General features: G+C 42.9%; 2 protein-coding genes and 1 long non-coding RNA gene across 6 annotated transcripts; all 3 read left to right on the forward strand.

Annotated features, from left to right (window-relative positions):
* The first annotated feature begins 223 nt into the window (after positions 1 to 223).
* LOC308671983 lies at positions 224 to 6,967 on the forward strand. Of its 4 annotated transcripts, none has more exons than XR_014027320.1 (5): positions 224 to 797; positions 3,043 to 3,121; positions 5,246 to 5,334; positions 6,338 to 6,422; positions 6,794 to 6,967. It is a non-coding gene; the product is annotated as an uncharacterized lncRNA (long non-coding RNA). The 4 variants fall into 4 exon arrangements; XR_014027321.1 differs by lacking the exon at positions 224 to 797 and adding an exon at positions 813 to 899; XR_014027322.1 differs by lacking the exon at positions 224 to 797 and adding an exon at positions 2,578 to 2,721.
* Positions 6,968 to 8,039: 1,072 nt separating this feature from the next.
* RAB42 (RAB42, member RAS oncogene family) lies at positions 8,040 to 14,993 on the forward strand. The gene is made up of 3 exons (XM_081334557.1): positions 8,040 to 8,264; positions 9,324 to 10,341; positions 13,281 to 14,993. Exons 2-3 carry the CDS (start codon positions 10,076 to 10,078, stop codon positions 13,696 to 13,698), a joined length of 684 nt encoding a protein of 227 aa, XP_081190683.1. The 5' UTR covers positions 8,040 to 8,264; positions 9,324 to 10,075; the 3' UTR covers positions 13,699 to 14,993.
* A 441-nt stretch (positions 14,994 to 15,434) lies between these two features.
* On the forward strand, positions 15,435 to 18,220 carry LOC308672205 (ras-related protein Rab-39B-like). Its single transcript, XM_081334918.1, has 2 exons — positions 15,435 to 15,835; positions 17,770 to 18,220. Exons 1-2 carry the CDS (start codon positions 15,615 to 15,617, stop codon positions 18,191 to 18,193), a joined length of 645 nt encoding a protein of 214 aa, XP_081191044.1. The 5' UTR covers positions 15,435 to 15,614; the 3' UTR covers positions 18,194 to 18,220.
* The last annotated feature ends 3,580 nt before the right edge of the window (positions 18,221 to 21,800 follow it).

A 21,800-nucleotide genomic window follows, 5' to 3' on the forward strand; every position in this document is an offset into this window, starting at 1 on the left:
GTAGATGGAACATGAATTTTTTTTTAAAAAAAGTCTACATATTCTTTGCACTTTGGTTACAAATTCTGGTTTTCAGGGACACAAAATGGCAGCTTTAGCCAACATGAAGTTTAATATTTCCTCTAGTTAGAGCAGGGGTAGGCAACCTTGGCTCTTTCATGACTCTGGGAGTTGAAGTCCATGACTCTGGGAGTTGGAGTCATGAAAGAGCCAAGGTTGCCTACCCCTGAGTTAGAGGTAATCCAAATACCCACAAATATGTCTATAGTATATTAAGGAGGCATACATATTTTGAATAGGTCCCTAGCGTGTATAAGGTACCAGGAATCCATTGAATTGGCAGTGCAGGAATTTTGTACCTGATTTTCAGCAAGGGATGGTTGAAATGTGTTGCTAAAAGTCTAATTTTTCTGTTGGCAAAAAAAGAGGCAACAAACTCGATTTTCCAAGCCATTTGGTCAAATATTTTACAGCTCTTTTGCTTGTGCCTTCCCAGATGGAACAAACTGGGTTGCTCTCTCTTTAATTTCAGTGTTAATAATCTACTGTTCGAAATAAGCCTATCCATTTTTTCCCCCTTGTTCATTCTTTTGATATAATAAAATCTTTTCGTAAGAACTTGAAAGTGTGTGCGCCCTGCTGGCCTGGCGTGGATTTGGAGAAACTACATTTCCCAAGAGCCTTTTCGGGACTTTTTTTTTTGAAAGGAGCCAATCGAATTAGACGTTTACAGGCGCTATAAAAGGCGACGTCGGAGATTCCCGCGTTCTTTCCGTACTCGGGAGACCTAGAGGCAGGTTAGTAGGGTTCCCTTTTTCGTAGCGGGGCGAAGCGTCTCCATCCATCGCCATCCTCTTATTTAATTCGAAGCGATTCCTGTTTAGCCGCTTAATTTCAAAGTAAGAGAATACTATATCCCCGGGAAGAAGGGAAATGCGGGCTTGGTTCCGGAGTCTGGGCGCTTTCTTGCCATTTGTCTCACGCGAGATTCCCTAATTGGGTGGAGAATGGTGCTTCCCTCTCGTGTCCACGTTGCTTCGGCGGTGGGAGATCTAAAAGGAGGTCGTCCAGATACAACCCCCCCCCTTTTTTTTCATCTCAGAATCTGCGGGAGCCCATTTAGATTGGCAGAATCCTGCCTTCCATAGAAAAGGTCTTCAAACGGGGATTCTTCTATCAGGCCCACAGAGACCTCCAGCCAGCTTGCTTTTCTAACGTGGTTAGGGATGTAGTTTAAGTGGTGCCATTAAAAGATCTTTTTTTCAGATTCCCGGGAATGTACACCAGGTTGCTTCCTTCCTTTATTTTATTTATTTATTTTTTTTATTTTAATTCCATTTATATCCCGCCCTTCTCCGAAGACTCAGGGCGGCTTACAAGCTTAGCAGTAGCCTTCATTCTATGTATATGCCTGCTTGTTAGGGCTTTCACACACACCCCAAGCGGCATTATTACAAAGTCAGCTTATTGCCCCCAACAATCTGGGTCCTCATTTTACCTACCTCGGAAGGATGGAAGGCTGAGTCAACCTTGAGCCTGGTGGGATGCGAACCTGCACTAATTGCAGGCAGCTGGTGTTACTTAAGGAGGCATTAGCCCACTGCTCCACCAAGGTAGTAGTAGTAGTAGTAGTATTTTATTTTTATTTTTATTTTTTTATTTTAATCACATTTATATCCCGCCCTTCTCCGAAGACTCAGGGCAGCTTACAATCTAAAACACAAATCAATGTGCTTAGCAATAGCCTTCATTCTATGTATATGCCTGCTTATTAGGGCTCCCCCCCCCAGCGGCATTATTACAAAGTCAGCTTATTGCCCCCAACAATCTGGGTCCTCATTTTACCTACCTCGGAAGGATGGAAGGCTGAGTCAACCTTGAGCCTGGTGGGACTCGAACCTGCACTAATTGCAGGCAGCTGGTGTTACTTAAGGAGGCATTAGCCCACTGCTCCACCAAGGCAGTGGACATTGCTATCTCCATTAACGGAGTTCATGCTGGCTGGGGAATTCTGGGAGCTGAAGTCCACACATCTTAAAAATTGCCAAGGTTAAGAAATATACTCTTCTAGGAGCTAATAATAGCTCAGCTGGGCCTTGAGATCAAATCTGGCTTTCCACACTGAAGGTGTTGGATTGCAATTCCCACCTCCAGTTGCTGTGTGCCGGTGCTTTTCAGCTTGCAGAATGGACTATTTCATTTTTCGAGTTCGATCTAAACTAAACCATATGTTTCAAACTTGGCAACTTGAAAATGCATGGATTTCAACTTCCAGAATTCCCCAGCCAACGCGCTGTTTTAAATCATGCATAAAGCAAATTGTCAAAAAAGCAGTAAACGGGATGCCTAACCAGCAATGTTTAGGAAGGGCCAAATCCTAATGGATCAGGCTGTTAAAAGTGGTGAGGAAGTTTCTATTTTCAGACTTGCAAAATTCTGTTAATGTAGCCTTTACAATGAGGTAATTTAGCTCATGTTGTGTTTCCTGTCTGTTTTACCTGCAAAGGCTGAGCATTTTTTTTTACATGGCCCTATCGAAGCTGCATCTGTCTTACCTGTAGCTGATGCAGTCAAAAAGGAGCCTAAAATAATATTTTTTCTTTGACGGTCGCTGTTTGGTTTATTCTCCCATAACTCTTCAGCAACATTTTGGGGAAAATACATGTCTTTCCATATTCACTGGTGGCATTTTGTAGTTTGAAGGCAAAGCAGCATAAGACTGTGAGTTCTGGATTTATAGAAGCTAACTTTATAGGTGATGTATATACTGCAATCGAGGAAAGAAACTGCAGATAAAATACTTTGTAATTTCTTGTTATATCAAGAACAAAATTAAAAATAAAAGATGGTAATAGTTTTGGACATAATCCTTTTTTTAAAAAAAAACCTGGTGTAGTAATGAATTATATTTTTCCAATTGGCAAATTTTTACATTTTTTTTCTTGGAAATATTTAAAAAGCAATCATTAAGATAAATCTCTGCCTAATTTCCGAGTCCTGTAGTGGCTTGGCTTCTCCTAATTCTCTTTTTCTTCCCATCAGCTCAGCAGGAAAGGAGATGAGGTGGACTGCTGTTTTGGAGCTGGACATGGCTGTTCTTAAAAGCCTATCCCGACTTGACGTAAGAACACTTTCAAATTATCCTCAGCAGAGGGTTATAGCCGATGTAAGTCTAGACCAGGGGTAGGCAACCTTGGCTCTTTTATGACTCGTGGACTTCAACTCCCAGAATTCCTGAGCCAGCCATGCTGAGGGGAAAGGGAGAGGTTTCCAAGCTGGGCTGGGCTGGCTCAGGAATTCTGGGAGTTGAAGTCTGCGAGTCATAAATGAGCCAAGGTTGCCTACCCCCGGTCTAGACCAGTGTTTCTAGCCTTGCCATTTGAAGATGTGTGGACTTCAATCCCCAGAATTCCCCCACCCTCAGCCAATATGAATTCTGGGACTTGAAGTCCACCTGTCTTAAAATGGCCCAGACTGAGAAATACTGGTCTATACGCTTCCTCTTAGTTAATTCGAGAGATCTCAAATTGAGGTGGGGAGGCAGTGATCACTTTTTTAATCTGATAGACAAAGCTTAATAAAAGTCATTCTGTGCTTTATTTGTTAGGTTTATATCTTGCATTCTATTCTAATCTGTTCAACTCATCTTTATTTTGTGCAATTCCAGACATTTTCCCCACAACATCAGCCTTGTGAGGCAGGTTGGACTGATAAAAGAACAACTGGCCCAAAGCCATCTAGTTGCCTCTCCTGCCTAAAGGATGACTAGAATTCACGGTCTCCTGTTTCTTGGCCCAGCACAACACCAGGGTGGCGCTCTAGCTTCACCCCAGTGAAATAACTGCTTTGCAGTAATCATAAGAGGGAAGTGATTAGCATAAATTCATCATTTTAGAAAGTCACTATTCAAAAGTTTGAGGATCCCCAAGTTCCTTGGTTCAAGTCAAGAAAATGAGTTGGCATGTTAAACCAAGAGTTGTGGTTTAGCCAGTAGCCACAAGGTCTCCAACAACATGCAAGAATAAGACGAGAAGGACTTTGACTTCCCAGCCATTGGTAGCTGAGGATGTCACTCGACCTTTCTACACTCTGAAGCATTAACCTGCCCACAGGGTTGAACACCTCTTTATTCTTTTGCATGCTCTTCTAGAGCAAGGTTGATGGGGGTCTCCCGATACTCCCATGTAACACCTCTGCTCCGCGAGCTGCATTGGCTTCCGGTTGCCCTCCGGGTGAGATTCAAGGTGCTGGTGATGACCTATAAAGCCCTAAATGGCTTGGGTCCGGGATATCTGAGGGAACACCTGCTGCCAGCATCAAGTTCCCTTCATCCAGTGCGCTCACACAGGGAGGGTCTGCTCAGGGTGCTGGCGGATAACACCCAGGGGGAGGGCCTTCTCTGTGGGTGCGCCTGCCCTCTGGAACCAGCTGCCCGTGGAGCTTAGGACTGCCCCCGACCTTCGTTCATTCCGCCGGGACCTGAAGACCTGGCTCTTTGAGCTCTCTGGCCCAGGCTGAGAATATTAATTGGGATTTTAATTGTATTTTAATTGGGGTTTTTATTCAAGGTCAAATTGTTTTTAAGTTTTGTAATTTGTTGTATTGTTTTAAAAAACCTTGTGAACCGCTGAGTCCTATGGGAGAAGGGCGGTATATAAATCTAATAAATAAATAAATAAAAGGTTAAAGTTGTGAGGACTTAGAATCAAAAGGGCTGGAAGGGACCTTGGAGGTCTTCTAGTCCAACCCCTGCCCAAGGCAGGAGGACTTAAAGCTGTTGAGGTTCAGAAACACTGCTGCAGACTTTTGAGGAATTCATTTGCTTCTCTCTCTCTCTCTCTCTCTCTCTCTCTCTCTCTCTCTCTCTCTCTCTCTCTCTCTCTCTCTGTATAAACTAGAGATGGTTCCCATGAAACATAATCTCTTCAACTTCTTTCTATTCTCTTTTTGTTTCCATGATTCTTAAGGGCTTATTTAATCTGAGGTTTTTGGTTGTTTTTTTTTAAGATCTTGCAAACCATGTTGTTCAGTGTTCGTAAGCCAACCTGAATAGCCTTCATTCAGAGACTTTTTTCCCCCCCAAGTAGTATTTTCATTTAATAGTAACTGTCTAGAAATGGGGGCTCTAATGCTCATTTACGTTTAGGATTTTTAAAATCCTAATGAAATGCAGTCATTCCTGCTTTTCCTCAGACAATCTCGAATGGTTTTTAATTCAGATGTTGGGTGTTTTTATATGTTTCAGTTACAGTCTGGAAGTGCTCGGTGATTGGGAAAGATGCCGTCATCCTCATTTCCCTTGTAGCCGTCGAGGCTAGCAGCTCGGCCTGCAAGGTACTCTTGTTTATGCTTTTCATGGAGATGGGGGGTGTTTCTATGTGATACAGAGAGACGGTGGGATGAAAAGAAAGTGGCATTCCGGACCCTCCCTATCCCTTTCCCATCAGATCCAATTACTGATCTCGTGGTCAAAAAGGAGGCAAAATAAAACAAGCTGGTCCTAACATCTTTGCTGGGGTGAATCCAGCATTGAACTGGGCTGCCTTGAAACAGACGGTCATACGTGTCACAATTCATCTTCAAGCATAAATGTGTGCTTGGTATGAGTGGGCCGCCTTAGATTCAGCAGTCCCCACTCTTCAAAAGAGTGTCAGGTTGGGGAGAACTAAAGTAATGCGATGCTGGCTTGTTGGTGTACTCTGGGAAATAATTAGAATTTGCTTTGAGCAGCGATGCTCATATTTCTATTGCAGCTTTTCCGTTCTTAGGTTTTAAGTGGTCAAAGGATCTTTAAATAGAAGTGTTTACTGAATACAGGTAGCCCTCAACTTACAACAGTTCACTTAGTGACTGTTCAAAGTTACAACGGCATTGAAAAAAGTGACATGATCATTTTTCACACAGCCGTCGCAGCATCGCCATGGTCACGTGTTTTACATTCGGATGCTTGACAGCTGACTCCCATTTATGATATTTTGCCGTGTCCCAGGGTCACATGATCCCCTTTTGCAACCTTCTGACAAGCAAAGCCAATGGGGAAACCAGATTGACTTAACAACTGTGTCACTAATTTAAGATCAGCAGTGACTCGCTTAACAAATTGGGCAAGGAAAGGCATAAAATGGGGTAACACGTAACAAATTTCTCACTTGGCAAAGATTTTGGACACAACTGTGGTTGTAAGTTGAGGACTATCTATATAGTAACTTTAGGCTACCTTCCTCCATGTCTCATTTTAACATCCTACTATTAGCGTGCACTGCATTTAATTTACCATTTTATGGAAATGAGTTGTAAAACTGTATACTGACTATCAGCGCCCACATTCTTTCTACAGGAGAACAGGACAATGTGGTGACCACCTGTTTTTCTTCTGGAGAAGGCCATCTGGTGGAGTGGACGGCTCAGCAAACGACAGCAATGTAAATATCAGTGCTTCCTGCTGATCGTAGATCTGTATTGCATAGTGTAATACCCGGTAGCCAGTTTTTAAGTAACTGAACGTGTAGCATATGAGATCTGCGCCACCTCTGCCTTGTCTATGATGACACATTTTCTAATGGTGACAGCTGGATGAATCCTGCGGATATGGGGCTGAGATGAGGCAGGGGTGTTGGTGGCATTGTTTGTTTCCAGAAATCAAAAGCTTTTCATCTCTTCTTTGCTCTCTAACCTAGTATTCGGAAGTACAGAGAGGGGATACTAGGCGCATACACAGTGGGATAGTGTAGAAGTGATTCAGGAGGGCAATGAAAAAACCTACTTGGTAATTTAAAAAAAAAATTTTTTTTAGGTCTTCAAAGATTTCCTTGGAATTTGCTACAGGCCTGTTGAAAAAGCCCAGGGCTTGCTGAAGATGGGAAAAAACTCCAGCAGAAATTTCTGAAACTTCTTGGAAAAAATTTCTGATAATAGCTATGTCTTTTTTATAGTTGTGTGGAACTAAAAGGATTGTGTCTTCCCCCCCCCCCTGTGTTGTGCATTCTTCTTGTTCTCTCTCCTTGCCCACTCCTTGACATAAATGCATCCTGGCAATCTTAATCACCGGTGAATGATAAACTAAGATAGATGAATCCTGGCAGCCAAACTGGCAACCAGCTTTGGCTTGTACTGAAGATTGCAAGTTTTAATTAATGTATTTCAACTATTCATTGAAATAGGTTCAGAAGACAATCTGAAGCCTGGGTGGGCTTGCTTTTGAACATTTCTTGTGTGCCTTGGTTTGAATTAAAGCATCGTTCTTTTTCAAAAAGAAAAAAAGACATGATTACAGATGTTTTATCACTTGTAAGCCACCCAGAGCCCACCTTATAGGGCAGGTGAGCAGCATAATAAATGTTAGAGAAGGTTGTAAATCAGAGCAAACAATACAGGCTGGATGGCTTAAATAGCTGGTCTCACACAGATGCTAAGACAGCTTATGTGAATGTATACAGGTAGTCCTTGACTTACGGGCGGTATACAAATCCAATTAAATAAATAAATAAATTTAGTGACTGAAGTTACAGTGGGGCTGAACGGCACAACCGTTTTTCACATTTAAGACTTGCAGCGTGTGGTCATGTGATCAAAATTCTGACACTCGGCAACTGACAGTCAAGATGGTTGCAATTTCCTGGAGTCGTATGAATCATCTTTTGTGACCTGACACCAATCAGTTGAGAAGCCAGATTCACTTAACCATGTTAATTTAACAACTGCAGTGATTCACTTAACTGTGGCAAGAAAGCTCATAAAATGGGGCAAAATTAACACACTTAGCAATGGAAATTTTGGGCTCAATTGTGGCTGTAAATCAAGGATTAACAACAAACTGCAGTTGGTTAGACATGCTTAGAAAGTGTACAAGCTATAAACCACAGCTGACATCACGCTGGCAGGATGGATGCAAGTGTCAAACCTGCCAGCATTTTTCTCCATGCCTTGTGATTCCAAAGCCTCAAAAAACACGCATACAGACACATGATACCTGATGCTTTCCATGCACAGTTGATCCTTAGATCACCTGGATTTTGAAAATAACAAGGAACAGGAGGGCTGATGTAATTGTTTGGTCAGTTCTATTTTTAGGACTATGCCTTTCACAACTATGTCAAGACAGAAATTCAGCACACCTGGGTTACGAAGGAAACAAAACCAGTTGTTGGGGTTTTTTTATTTTTATTTTTTTTTGCATGTGTGGGGTGTCTCTGAAGGCCTGCTGGGGAAAACTTAAGCAACCACTCTACAGCCTGGAGGGAGAAGTTATTCTCTGCCGAGTAGGGGTATGCATTCAAAATTGGTTAAAACATACCCTCCGTGCATTAAATGAAGGAAGAGAGGAATGTTTGTTAGAATGCAACCAAGCTAAAATTTTTGTTCAGTTTTGGAGGTATTGACAAGGATGGAAATCATAGTCTAGTATAGTTTGAGGATGAGGAAATTTGATGTGGTTTACAGATTTGGGGCGTAAGCTGGGAAGAGCCGAGGTCAACCCACTTGGTTACAAATTGGCTTCATGGTGGCTTTGTGAAAGGAGGAAGAGACGGGGACTTTGGTCTCCCAAAGTCTCTGTGCGTCTCTGAATAATCACGATTAGTCAAAATCAGTAATGCAGTTCCCTGCCACGAAAGCGTGAGAAAGTTTTCAAGTAATCAAAAAAGCAAAGGGGATAAAAACTTAAAAAATGCACCCGCTTTGCTGATGAAGTTTCAACTTCTCCAGTCATCGGAAGAGGTGGCTATCTATAATGGCTGATACCATGGGATATTAAGAAGGTGTTGGATGATCTTGGCAAACTCATTTTCCAAATTGCTTTACCAATATTTTGCTAGATGGAAGATACGCCTTTCAGATCAAGTTGGAAAGAAAAAGCAAGAGCCCCCCCCCCTTGCTCAAGGACTTTTGTCCTATATGTGCAAAAGAGATGGGAGTGAATTAGCCCTCATGCATAATATTAGGAGCTGCTGGCACATGACTAGGGGAAGAGATTAGATAAGCGTGGAGGCAGCTAAGGAGAGCAGGGAAGGGCGAAGAGGACTTCCCAGTCCTGCATTAGCTCTGCTTTTGGAGAGGAAGGTTTGCTGCGTTGTAAGTAACAAAAGTCCTCCAGAAAGGTCTTCCGTTAAGCTACTACAAATCTGAATAGTTTTATCAGTTAATACCTGGAAGAATGTATAGATAACAAAACAGCAAGACTGATTTTCAAGAGACTGGCGTGCAAAGGAAAAGAGGAAGACTGCATGTTGTTCTTAAGAGCTGTGTGGGGGATGTGATACAGTCCATTTGCAAAGGGGAAGAAAACTGGTAGATTTCCTTTAGCTTCTCCCCTTTTTTTCTTTTAGAATTTGAGTGTCCTAAAAAAAAACCACATCGGTACAGGCTTGGGTCATGGTCCTCTGAATCAAACAAGAAGCCCAACTGCTACAGGATGGAACATCTACATCCTCTTTGATGAACTTGATTTCTACAAGAAGTGGAATCCACCGCCTTCTAAATCTGGTCTTTGAAATCTGCTCTTCTGGGAGGTCCCAGAATTCTACTTTATTCCACAATGGCAGCAATTCAGAGAGCTTGGAGATGATATTCTAGAGAAGTCTAGTAGGCACAGTGCCTCATGCACGCGTATCCGAAATAACAGATTTGTGTGTTTGTATATTCAGTGATTGTCCCCGCCTAACTCACAAAGGGGACTCTGGTTAAAACAGGACATCAAAGAAAAGAAAAATCTAAAACCACATAATGTCCAAGGCAATCCACGTTTCTCCCTAATCATCCCTCAAAAACAGAAATCAGATCACCTTTGTTGTTTGGAGAAGCCAAGCTAGAAGGGAATGTGATAGGTGGAGCTGAGGGAGGAGGAGTGAAAGGAATTCCTCCTCAGAGGTGGGTTGGCTTGTCTCTTGGCTCCAGAGGAGATAGTAGTTGGTGTGTGTGAGGGGGAGTCTCGAGGGTGGAGACCTCTGTATCTTCATCCTGTAGAGTTCTTCTGTCAGTAGCAGAACTTTGTTGAGATCAGCAGAGGAGGGATAATCAGGTTCTTCTCAAGGTCCCATGCCAAGACTGCTCTCCTGCTCCCACTGTCAACCTTTCCACAATGGAAGTATCTACTGAGGCAAAATTGGGGCTGATAATGCCGGCCCACGCACCCAGTGGCAACTGGCACTACCAGTTTCGGATCCTCCTGCTGGGTGATTCCACTGTGGGCAAAACATCTCTGCTGCGGCGATACACAGAGCGATGCTTCATCCCGACCCCATGTCCCACAGTGGGTGTAGAGTTCTACAGCAAGATGATGGAGCTCCCTCCAGGAATCAAGGTGAAGCTTCAGCTCTGGGACACTGCTGGTCAGGAAAGGTTCAGGTAAGGAGAGCCCAGAAGGGTGCTAAATGATTCAAGATTGAAATATTCTAGCCCTCGAGTCAAAATGTTTCAGAGCAGGGATATCTAAAGGTCAAAACATTGGGCAAGTTGTAAGGGGAACCCCCGTTCAGAACCGAAGAAGAACAAATGGAAGGCCACTGAGGGTGGTACCTTTCAGCAAGGGTAGGTTTGGCACCTCCACAGACCTAAAATGGCCAGCCATTTCCACCATGTTGTTGAATTCTTACGTTGCTCCAAAAGTGAGAAGCAGCATGATGTTGTTATGGAGTTGTTGGGCGATGAGCAAGGAAACATAGATTCTAGCCCCTCCCCCAGTCACAGAAGGTCTTCAGTGAACACTTAGACCAGTTATTCTCTCAATTGTTGGAATTGTTGTTGGGAAAATGGGAAAGGATTGTTATGAGCTCCGGGAGGAAAACCGATATCAATCTACCAGATAATGCATAATAAATTTAAAAAGCAAATTGGCTGATCTGCTGAGGACCACAACTTCAGCTGACAGGCTACATCAGCAGGAGTGTAAACCAACCCAGAGATAAGGTCTTGGAAACTGGAGGCAAATTGTGAGCAACCTTACGTCTTTTCCTTCAGAAACCAGGATTTCTCAGCTACCAACCTCAGAAGGCACAAAATATTTGTGCAGCAAATAAACTGCAGACTTCCGCTTCTGAAGTTCTGATTTATAGACTGACCTTCTGTAAGCAGTGAAGAATGTTGACCGTGGAGCTTAGGAATTGTCACTCTTAAGAGTTGCCCCAGGATTTAAATGGAGATCTAGATAACTTCCTTTTCGTCAAAATGCGATAATCCAGCCACCTTCCCTTTAGGCTTAGGTAGTTCTCCTTTTATTAAGGAGGGTCCTAGGAAGACTGTCTCAAACTCCTGCTTTGGTTATGAATTAATTCCCCCCCCCACACACCCAATGACTTGGCCTTGAGAACTTTCCCCACCCACCTCCTGGTTACATCTGGCATCTGTTATCTGAAGAGGTGTGTGGGGCCAGCAGCTGCAAGAAAGAGAACCTGGGAGGTGTACGATATGATTGAAGCTGAGATTTCAAGGCTAATCGGGAGATAGAAGACAAAAGAACACAATGTTGGGGCATCTTAAAGACATCCCATTTATTAACTTGTAGGTCTTCACAGACCTAACCTGTGTCATCAGATTCGCAGAGTAATGGACTATGAACTGGTTAAGCTAATCTGATAATGAACTGTCACAGGTCATTAAGGAGATCCTAGATCCTGTTTTGGTAGAGGACAGGAAGGCCTGGAGGAACATTGTCCATAGGGTCGCGATGGGTCGGACACGACTTCGCAACTAACAACAACAGATCCTGTTTGTGTTGTGAAACACTGGTGGGACTACCCCTTGGGAGATAAAAGGGAACAGTAATTTTGTTTTCATACAATTCTAGTTGGTTCTGGTGTATTTTTTAAAGAAGGGGCAGGAATATTCCAGATTACAGATAGTCCTCGATTTACGGCCGTTCATTTAGTGACCATTTAAAGTTATAACAACATTGAAAAAAATGACTTATAACCGTTTTTTGACACAACCACTGCAGCGTCCCCACCATCATGTGATCAAAATTGAGACTCTTGGCAACTGATTCTTATTTATGACGGTTGCAGCGACCCAGGATCATGTGATCACCTTTTGTGACCTTCTGACAAGCAAAAGCAATGGGGAAGCCAGATTCACTTAACAACCGTGTTACTAATTTTACAACTGCAGTGATTCACTTAACAACTGTGGCAAGAAAAGTCATAAAATGGGGTAAAACTCATTTATCAATTGTCTTGCTTAGCTATGGAAATTTTGAGCTCAATTGCGGTCGTAAGTTGAGGACTACCTGTTCAGGGACATTGCTCCGGAGCAAATGACTTTGCATGCCCAATGTCCCAGGCTCAGTGCCCTCTCCACACCAAGATACTGCCAAGTTTCTATTACTTACTTTTTTTATATAACACACATACAGCAATTTTGGTAATATAATCTGGATTAGTTACAATTAGCATCTTTGTGTACTGCTTATTGGATATATTTGAAGCATGCAGTTATAAGCATTATAAAACACTAAGTTTTGTAATCTATCATTCTTGTGTAGAACCGGTGCTTGCTTCTGATTTCCAGCAAAAAATACTCCATAGTAACCAACGGGTTTGCTTAATGACCTGCACCAAAAAAGTTATAAAATCAGACAAGGTCACATGGTGACCTGCTTTATGACTATCATGACTTACGACTGAAATTGCAGACTGATATTACAGTCAGAAGTCAAGGATCACCTGTATATCATCTCAATAGAATTCACCTATATTTACATCTAAAAAAATAAATTGCTTTGCAAACACCACTCCAGATCAAGGTCAGTGGGCACATGATGGAAGGAAACAGTTAGTATCCAGACAAGTGCCTCAACAAATAGCTCTGATATCTTGCAGTAGTAGGATGTTTATCACAGGTCATAGACCCAGACAACATAACAACCATAGCATAACAGACATAATAAAAAGTCTTAGGATAGTGCTTAGTTTACATAGCTATTAGAAAAGCATGTATTCTACAGGCCACAGTTAGAAACTCAGTAACAGGAGTTATTTTAGGATATTTATTTGTCAAGCAAGGTTGTACATAAAAAACCCTATAAAATATTAGTAGCCTATCATGAATATCTTGTTATAGATTACAATAAAGATCAATGTCTGCTGGAATAATTCTGTCCTCTAGATCAGGGGTCTCCAAACTTGAAGACTTCAACTCCCAGAATTCTTCAGCCAGCCATGCTGGCTGAAGAATTCTGGGAGTTGAAGTCCACAGGTCTTAAAGTTGCCAAAGTTGAGAACCCTGCTCTAATTAACTGATATATTGGAGAAAAAGCTAATGTATCAATTTGGCCTTTTCCCCCCTCTTAGGTGCATCACCAGGTCTTTCTACCGGAACGCGGTTGGTGTGCTGCTGATCTTTGACATGACCAATCGAAGGTCTTTTGAGAGCATCTTTGATTGGTACAACGAGGTGACCAACATGATGGACAAAGTAATTTTCCTCCTAGTTGGCCACAAATGTGATCTCGAATCAATGAACAGGGTCACCCTGGAGGAAGCAGAAGGCTTGGCCACGTCTCTAGGCACATCTTTTATAGAAACATCTGCCAAAACTGACACCAACATAGACCTGGCTTTCGAGACCATCACCAATGCTATCTACGAGGCTCTGAGAAACAAAGAGTTTGACCTGCAGGAAGGCTGGGATGGCGTGAAAATCGTTTATAAGAGGAGAGCAAGCAGTCTGCAAAGGAAGAAGCCATCCAAGGAAGCATGCCAGTGTTAACTCGGTTAGAACTGGATGTTACAGGACACTGGCTACTCAGAATAGAATTCTTCCTTAGATGAAACACAGACTTAATCCATTGGGTTGATCCTTACCCAAGTGAGACCATCCACAACTTGTGACCCCCAACTACTTCATTACATCCTCCAGAACTCTTTCTGATCTCATCTCAGATCTTGTTTCCTGTTGAAAATCAGTGACCTATTTTCCCGTTGTTTTAGATACAAAAGAAAAGAGCATTGTTTTTTTTAATTCTCAGCTAAAAATGGGGTTTTTTTAGCATCAAAACTACAAAGACATCACAAATGAAAGCAATGCACCAGGATAATGTTGCAGGATCCAATTTGGGTTGGTCACCGGGACCAGAGGGCGGTTTATAGTCTTCCAAGCTTTTGAACTCGTGCTGAAGCCCAACCTCTGGGAATTTTTCTCTCACCAATTTCTCTCTTTACTCCTGGTGAGAGGATGGGCTCCAGCACGAGTCCAAAAGCTTGAAAGACTAAACCTCCGGTCCCGGTGACCAATCCAGATTACATCCTAGAAAGAGATCCACTTTCACATCACCATCCTGTTAATTGCAGCTCGTAGTCCCAACCTGGACAGGTTTTCTGGCCCATGTCCCATATTTATTTATTTTATTTTATTTATTAAATTTTTATACCGCCCTTCTCCCGAAGGACTCAGGGCGGTGTACAGGGCAATAAATATAAAAAACAGAATACAAAAGTTAAAAAACGATTAAATATAATGCCCAAATTTAAGATTTAAAACAATAATTAAAAACATATTAAAACCCCAACCCTAACCCATCAGACTAGGTCAGATTGCTCAAATAAATACGTTTTTAAATCCTCACTTATCCAGCCGCTAGCTTGTTTCATGCGAAATAGAAGGGACAGGTTGTGAGAAGGATTGCAGACAGACAGATGTAGTGCTGAGTGCTGAGTCAGGAGTAAAAACCGTTGTGCTAATCCTAGCACCATCGTGCAGCCTTGTTCTGCATTTTGCAGGTTAGAAACAGCTTCTTTCCATTATTCATTTTTTCTACTTTGCTGTGTAGAACTGGGGAGAATCTTATGGTTGTCAAATGTTTTGAGGAAGTCTTCATTTCCACAATGTAACCTCCTTAACTTAAAAAAAAAATATCCCGAAAATATCTGATGTGAAAACATTTACTTCCCCTTTTAAATGGTATATATACTGTATATATAATAATAATATGTATAGCTTTGTTTATTGTCATTGTCTTCACTGGCCATTTTTCCATGCTGGATCACAATAAATGATCTCTCAGTGTGTAATTCTTGAAATGAAGGAAACAAGGGTTTAGAGTAGGGGTCTTCAAACTTGACCCTTTAATGACTTGTGGACTTCAACTCCCAGAATTCCTCAGCCAGCATGCCTCCTCTGAGTTTTAGGAGGCTTTTGTTCACTCAGCTGCCTAAGGAGGCTACTTTGACTAGCGTCCCTCAAAGAAAAGAAACCTTGTTGAAGGCTGTTGAATGCAGGTGAAATGTGTTCTTGCCTGGCCTGGCTTGGCCTTCGCTAAACACGGCCCATTTTCAGGGAGGAGCAGGACAGGGAGAGTGTGCACATCCTGCCCCCCTTAGGAGCAGCCTGCCTGCCCAAACATGGAGTAAGAGAGCTGCAGCCTCAGGCGGTCAAAGGGAGAACAGCTACCTGTGCTAATCTCAAACAAGTCTCAACCAGTTTCCTACCTGGGTGAGAACTTTTTCCACTGCTCGGGACTCCAGGTTGAACCCCGGATGGGAGTGTTCCTGTTTTATTTTGAGCCGGCATGAGCTTTCTCGCTGTGCTCCACCGGTGCACACGCATGCACGCCCACAGACCCACACCGACACAGGCACACAAAAGATAGCAGCTTCCAGAGGCTCTCCTTCTTCCACAGCCTCCCAATGGCTGTGGATTCCCCCTGGGACTATCAGTTCCGGATCATCATGCTGGGCGATTCCACGGTGGGGAAATCGTGTCTTCTGAAGCGCTATGCTGACGGGGTCTTTGTGGAGTCCATGAACCAAACGGTGGGGGTGGACTTTTATGTCCACTTTCTGGACATGGAGCCCAGCCTGCGTTTCAAGCTGCAGTTCTGGGATACGGCGGGCCAAGAACGGTTCAGGTAAGTCCTGGGAGACAGGCTGGTCTGGGGTCTCTCAGCCAAAGGGCCAGAAGTGATGGGCCTTTTCCACGCCTTGGAAGATGTTAATGAAATGAATCGAAGCCTGCAAATGAAAGGAAGCTTAAGCTTTGCTTCCTAATTGTTCAGAGGGGTAAAAACTTTAGATTCCCAGCACTGTTTTTGGTTAGATTCTCATAAAGTATGAAGACAGTCAGTGTAATGCAGACGTCCCCAACCTTTTAGGCACCAGGGGCCGGTTCTGTGGGGAGAGTTTTTTTCACAAACCGGAGGGGACGTGGTTTTGTGTACTGCCTGCATCCCATGGATGGGGCTTCGCTTGTTTGCGCAGCCCGGTTTCTGGCAGGCTGCGGCCCGGTACCAGTCCACGGCCCGGGGGTTGGGGATCTCTGGTGTAATGTACAGGCAGTCCTTGAGTTACGACAACAATTTTTGTCGCTAAGCAAGTTAAGCGAGTTTTGCCTCATCTTACAATCTTTCTTGCTGCACTTGTTAAATGAATCACTGAAGTTGTTGAGTAACATGGTTAAGTGAATCTGGCTTCCCCATTGACTTTGCTGGTCAGAAGGTTGCAAATTGACCACATGACCCTGGGACACTGCAACAGTCATAAGTACATGCCACTTGCCAAGTGTCTGAATTTTGGTCACGTGACCATGGGACGCTGCAATGGTCATCAGTGTGCAAACCAGTCACAAGTCATGTTTTTCAGTGCCGTAAACTTCAGCTGGTCACTAAACGAGTGACTGTAAGTTGAGGACTACCTGTATTGATGCTTTTTATTATGGAATGTTTCACTGTTATTTTTTTATGGTCGTTTTTTTATTGTACGCCTCCCAGTGTCAAGTTTCCGAGAAGGGTGGCTGTGTAAATGTGAGTAATAAGCAAACAAAGGAACAGATGGGACACGCGAGGAAAACAAAAAGAATAAAACGAGCAACGCCATGATGAGGATCTTACTAACTGCAACAGTCTGGTGATTAGATGTTCCCAGGGAAAGAGCAAAGCTCTTTAGTTTCAGACGAGCTGAAAGACTCCAGTTGTTTTTTTCTTTCCCTTACAAGAAGTCCTCACCTTACATTCAGAGTTGCTTTAATCTAAGTATCCAGGTGAGACAGGGAACTAGAGTCACTCCCTATGACTCGTGTGACCACAAAAACCCCCACCAACCTTGTTACTTCACTCTCTATGCTCCAGATGGTGTTCTGTGAGTCAGTCAGAAACTCCCAAGGATACCAAAAACGGCACTGCTGGAGTAAGATTTCTACCACCACACCCTAAGGAACATAAAATACCAGAGCAATATTACAATTCACACATTAACAGAGAACCTCAAAGCTTAGTTTAACTTGATTAGTTTGACTGAATGCTTTAGTTCAGGGGGTTTCAGACTTTTGGGGGTTCTGGAAGTTGTGAGTTTTGTTCAAAAAGAGAATCTAGAATCCCTGATCAAGAAGGACAGCCAAGTGATGGAAAATGAATGAATGAAATGAGACTTGTGCTTATTCTAATGTATTTATTATGCAAATGTATATATTAAAAGTTATTGGAATTTCACAAAAATAGATGCCCCAATTAATGTGCCAGAAAGTTCCTCCAGGCAATGTAACTAAACAGCAAAGTGCATACTGTAAATGCAAAATTAATGTTTACAAAGCACTAACATTAAACTGGAAATAAAATTAGAAAGGTAATATTTTTGCCAAATAAAATAACCTTCATTGACTGGGAAGCAATTACTTTCCTTAAGAAAAATAGAAATGGATGCTCCTGGCTCCATTTGGGTGAAAGTGATAGATTTGTCCTTATTCTCTCGTTGAACGCAAGTACAGCTTGGAAAACCCTGCTTTAATTTAAGATATTTCTGGCTTCTTGCAATGTTTCCATGCTCAGCAAATTTTCTTTCTGTGATGTAGATCAGTGACACGTTCTTACTACCGTAATGCAGCTGGGGGTGTCCTGATGTTTGACCTAACCAATCGGGCATCGTTTGAGAACATCAGGAGCTGGCACCAGGAAGTGGTGGACACAGTCAAACCTCACTGCCCAGTTTTCGTGCTGGTGGGGAACAAGAGTGATCTGGAGGCTGAACGGAAGGTGAAACAAAGGGAAGCTGAGAAGCTGGCTGTTTCCCTCGAAGCAAAGTATATTGAGACTTCGGCGAAAAGCAGCAGGAATGTGGAGGCAGTTTTCCAAATGTTAACTCTGGGCATCTACAAAGCCTTGAAAAGTGGGGTAATGAAACCTGGTCCACAGTGGGATGGAGTGAAAACCAAACTGCCATCGCCAGTTCAGCCAAAGGTTCCTGCTCAGGAAAAGAGAAAGACGTGTTCCTGCTAGCTAACTAAAGACAAGAACCACTGTGCCACTGGGACAATGTTCTTGTGTTAACAATTTTGCAAAAGAATTTATACATCTTGCTACATTGTGGGTTGTGAAGCCACGATTTGTTGACTAATGGTTTAAGTACTCACAATCTGCAGAGTCGTCAAATATGATTTATATGTGCACAATGGGGTTTGCAGAGCAGAAAAAGCTCAAAGCAAATTTTGTAAGCCTACCTTGTGGGCACAAGTCTTGAAGACTCCGTCACAGAGGCCTACAATCTCGTTTAGTCTTGCAAGTCACAAATGTAGAGAAAGTGTTTAAAAGAGATCAAGTGTAGCTGCCAGGCTAGGGTTGAACTAATGAAGAACCAAGCTGGGATACCCATGGAGCACGGTACCTACTGTAGTTAGGTGTGGCAGCTGTGATCAACTTTCCATACATATCTCCAGGGCTTTTTTTCTCATAGAACGCTCAGAACGGAGTTCCGGCACCTTTTTTGGATGGAACCTTGTAGGGTAGGCAAGGCGGGTTGTATGACGTGTGAGTTCCGGCACCTTTTTCTTTTACAAAAAAAGCACTGCATATCTCTAACACTAAACGAGGATTCACTGTCAGAGCTCAGCTTGTCTTTCCTTGGCAGTTACCTCACACTTCTAGCTTCTTGGTGCACTTCACATCAGAGCTGAGAATAATTTTCTGTTGCAGAAGCTACATCTTGTGTCTTTGAAAAACTGGATCATGTTCATTAAATTTGTTTCCATAAATTACTTACAGTGGTAAGAGTCCTTTCCCAATCTACCCATTGTCACTGAAGTGGTGGGGATAATACAGAATCTTTTTTTAAAAAAAGCTTCATGTTGACTCAGCTTTTCATCCTTCCAAGGTTGATAAAATGAGGACCCAGATTGTTGGGGGTAATATGCTGATATTGTAAACCGCCCATACAGCATTGTAAAGCACTATGGGGCATAATGCTATTGCTATTAGTCAATGATTTCTGAGCCAGTGATTATTTATTCATCATTCTCAAGCTACCTTGGCTGAAATCTTTCAGTGTGAACCTTGATTTGTTTAGGGTGAACCTCATGAATTCCATCTGTACTCGTCTATTCACACCTTCAGATAAACACAGGACACAATGTTGCACGGCATCACTAGTCTGTGACATTAAAGGATGGTTAGCATTATGTCCAAGTGACAATATATTGTCCCCAGTATAATTATAGTTAACAGTCTTACACTGCTTCAAAATTTGCTGTGTCTGATACTCCAGTGAAGAGTCAGCTTGAAATATAAGAGACAAACATAAGCATCATCTAAGAAACCCAATACCATATATCACTTTCTAATCTGATTGGTAACCAACTCAGTTACTTCAATTTCTTTAACTGGCAGATTTTAGACTGTGCTTTATCATGTGGTTAGAAAAAAAGAGAACACTGATTTCTGCTTTTGTAAAGTAAGAAGTAGAACTAGCAGGTGGTGCCATGTCATATAAACTTGCTATCTCTATTAAGATGCCCTCTTAATGCCAAGCAGAGCAACAAATGAAAAGTAGCACAGCTTGAAATAAATTTCTTCCAGGTAAGACTTTTATTACGTGGCACTGCTTGTTTCATTCACACTGTCACTTTTCCTTTGTAATTTTCCTGTGTTCTCCTCCAACAAGTACAGTACACGCAACAGTTTTAAAGATGAAAGAAGTACTTTGCAGACTTAACAAGTTAAAACATGCTTAATTCTACAGCAGTGCAATAATAATGTATAAAGGAGACTTCGCCTTTTTAAGTACTGACAATTTGATATTTTTTTAAAAAAAAAAGCTCTTGTACTTTCCTAGGGTACCAAATGATATACTTAAGTATCACAACTATAAAATATTCACAGGTTCAATCAGGCATAAAGAGGAGTTTTCCATGCTTCTTATTGGTAATTAATTTAGCTTTCAGTAACAAAGAATGTAGACACTAAAGACATTGCAGCTGTATTTTGGATTCCTAGTTTTAGATCTACCGGTTACGTAGTAGATGACATTGGAAAAGACAAATGGCATTATAAGTTATTGATATCAGGATTAGGAGACATTGACTCTGAAGCATGGTATTTGTTGTGACCACAGTAATAATTTCACCTTACAGATTTTGCAGGTGCATTTAAAATAAACAATCCACTTCAGTGCATGGGTGCAGCCCACACATATATATCACTAGCATGGTTGCTGGTCAGAAATGGTGTGAGTTCTATCTTAATACACCTGGATGGATTAAATGTGCTCATCTAAACCCATTCAGTGGTTATTCCATCTTTTTTTTCCTTAATCAACTTTTTTTCAATGAAAAAAAACAAAAAAGCCCTTAAGAATGCACTAGAAGCTGGATTATGAATGTGGCCTCCTACAGCTTCCATTGAATCGCATGAACAAGCAGACATGTATCAACAGCCCTGTATGAATATATCTCCTGCGTCACATGGAAATGTCTTCACAGTTAATAACTCCTGATCAGAGCCAGAAGCTGGGTGTAGATCAGTGGCTAATCCCAGAGGCAGAGAGAAAAGGGCCCACGTGAGATGGGCAGTTTTAACAATGAGATAGAGCAGACGTCCATGTGGCTGTATTGGTTTAAGATAGTGTTTCTCAACTCTGGCAACTTCCTTAGTGTGATGGCTGGGGAATTCTGGGAGTTGAAGTCCACGTATTTTTTTAGTTGCCAAGGTTGAGAAACACTGGGTTAAAGAAGTGGACTGTGTCTTGGGAAGATGCAGCTCCAATCCCCCTGTGCAGTTCTGAGTTACTTTTAGGCTGCTCGTTATTTCTCAATTCTATAGTGTTTCTGAGGATAAAATGAGAGCTAATATCCCTTTCTACTAAGCATTACCCTGAGAAAAGGGAAGATCTAAAAGAATGGAAACGTGAATGTTTCACACCATTCATAGCTGGTTTCCCTACTAGGAGAAGCACTGTGGTCCACCTAGCTCAGTGGTGGCGAACCTTTTAGAGACCGAGTGCCCAAACTGCAACCCAAAACCCACTTATCGCTGGGTGCCAGGTGGGTGTGGCCCACTGGGTGGGTGTGGCTCTGGTGGTCATGGAAGATTGGGTGGGTGTGCCCACCTCAATGTTGCTCATGAGGAGGAACACCTGTGGGGGGTGGGCAGGGTTGGGGGAGCTCGAGGAGGTCTCTGGCAGGTGGGGCGATAGGCAGGACTCATCCTGTGGAGTGAGGCAAGGCAGGGTGGGGGTGCCATTGCCATGGGGCAAGGCAAGGGCTGGGGCAGCTGCTGCCTGACACCATCGGCCCCCGCACAGAGGCCAGCAAGCACATGGGGGCCAACAGTGCCCGTCAGTAGCCACAGCCTGCTGGCCCCTCGACAGGCGCACTCTGGGGCTCCGCAGCCAATCGCCAGCAGTTCAAAGAAGCCGCCTCCAAGATGGATGGTTGGCCAACAGCTGAGGTGATGCAGTGGGTCGTGCCTGGGAAAAGGAGAGCATGTGAGGCCAGGAGGGATGGGACAGTGGGGGAGGGAAACCAGCCGTGCCGGGATGCATTCAGCCACATGGGACCTCGGCGAATTAGCAGGCGGCTGGTTGAAGAGGGACAGTTGCCACCTCCGTGGCATG

This window comes from Vipera berus (genome assembly GCF_964194415.1).
Source record: "Vipera berus genome assembly, chromosome: 9".
NCBI classification, from domain to species: Eukaryota; Metazoa; Chordata; class Lepidosauria; order Squamata; family Viperidae; genus Vipera; species Vipera berus.

What these genes read in the sequence shown, in the direction of transcription:
- RAB42 (XM_081334557.1), top strand. Translation starts at nt 10,076, where the DNA reads ATGGAAGTATCTACTGAGGCAAAATTGGGGCTGATAATGCCGGCCCAC. An exon ending in GCTGGTCAGGAAAGGTTCAG is followed by an intron (nt 10,342 to 13,280) that starts GTAAGGAGAGCC and finishes CCCCCCTCTTAG; the next exon opens with GTGCATCACCAGGTCTTTCT.
- LOC308672205 (XM_081334918.1), top strand. Translation starts at nt 15,615, where the DNA reads ATGGCTGTGGATTCCCCCTGGGACTATCAGTTCCGGATCATCATGCTG. An exon ending in GCGGGCCAAGAACGGTTCAG is followed by an intron (nt 15,836 to 17,769) that starts GTAAGTCCTGGG and finishes TCTGTGATGTAG; the next exon opens with ATCAGTGACACGTTCTTACT.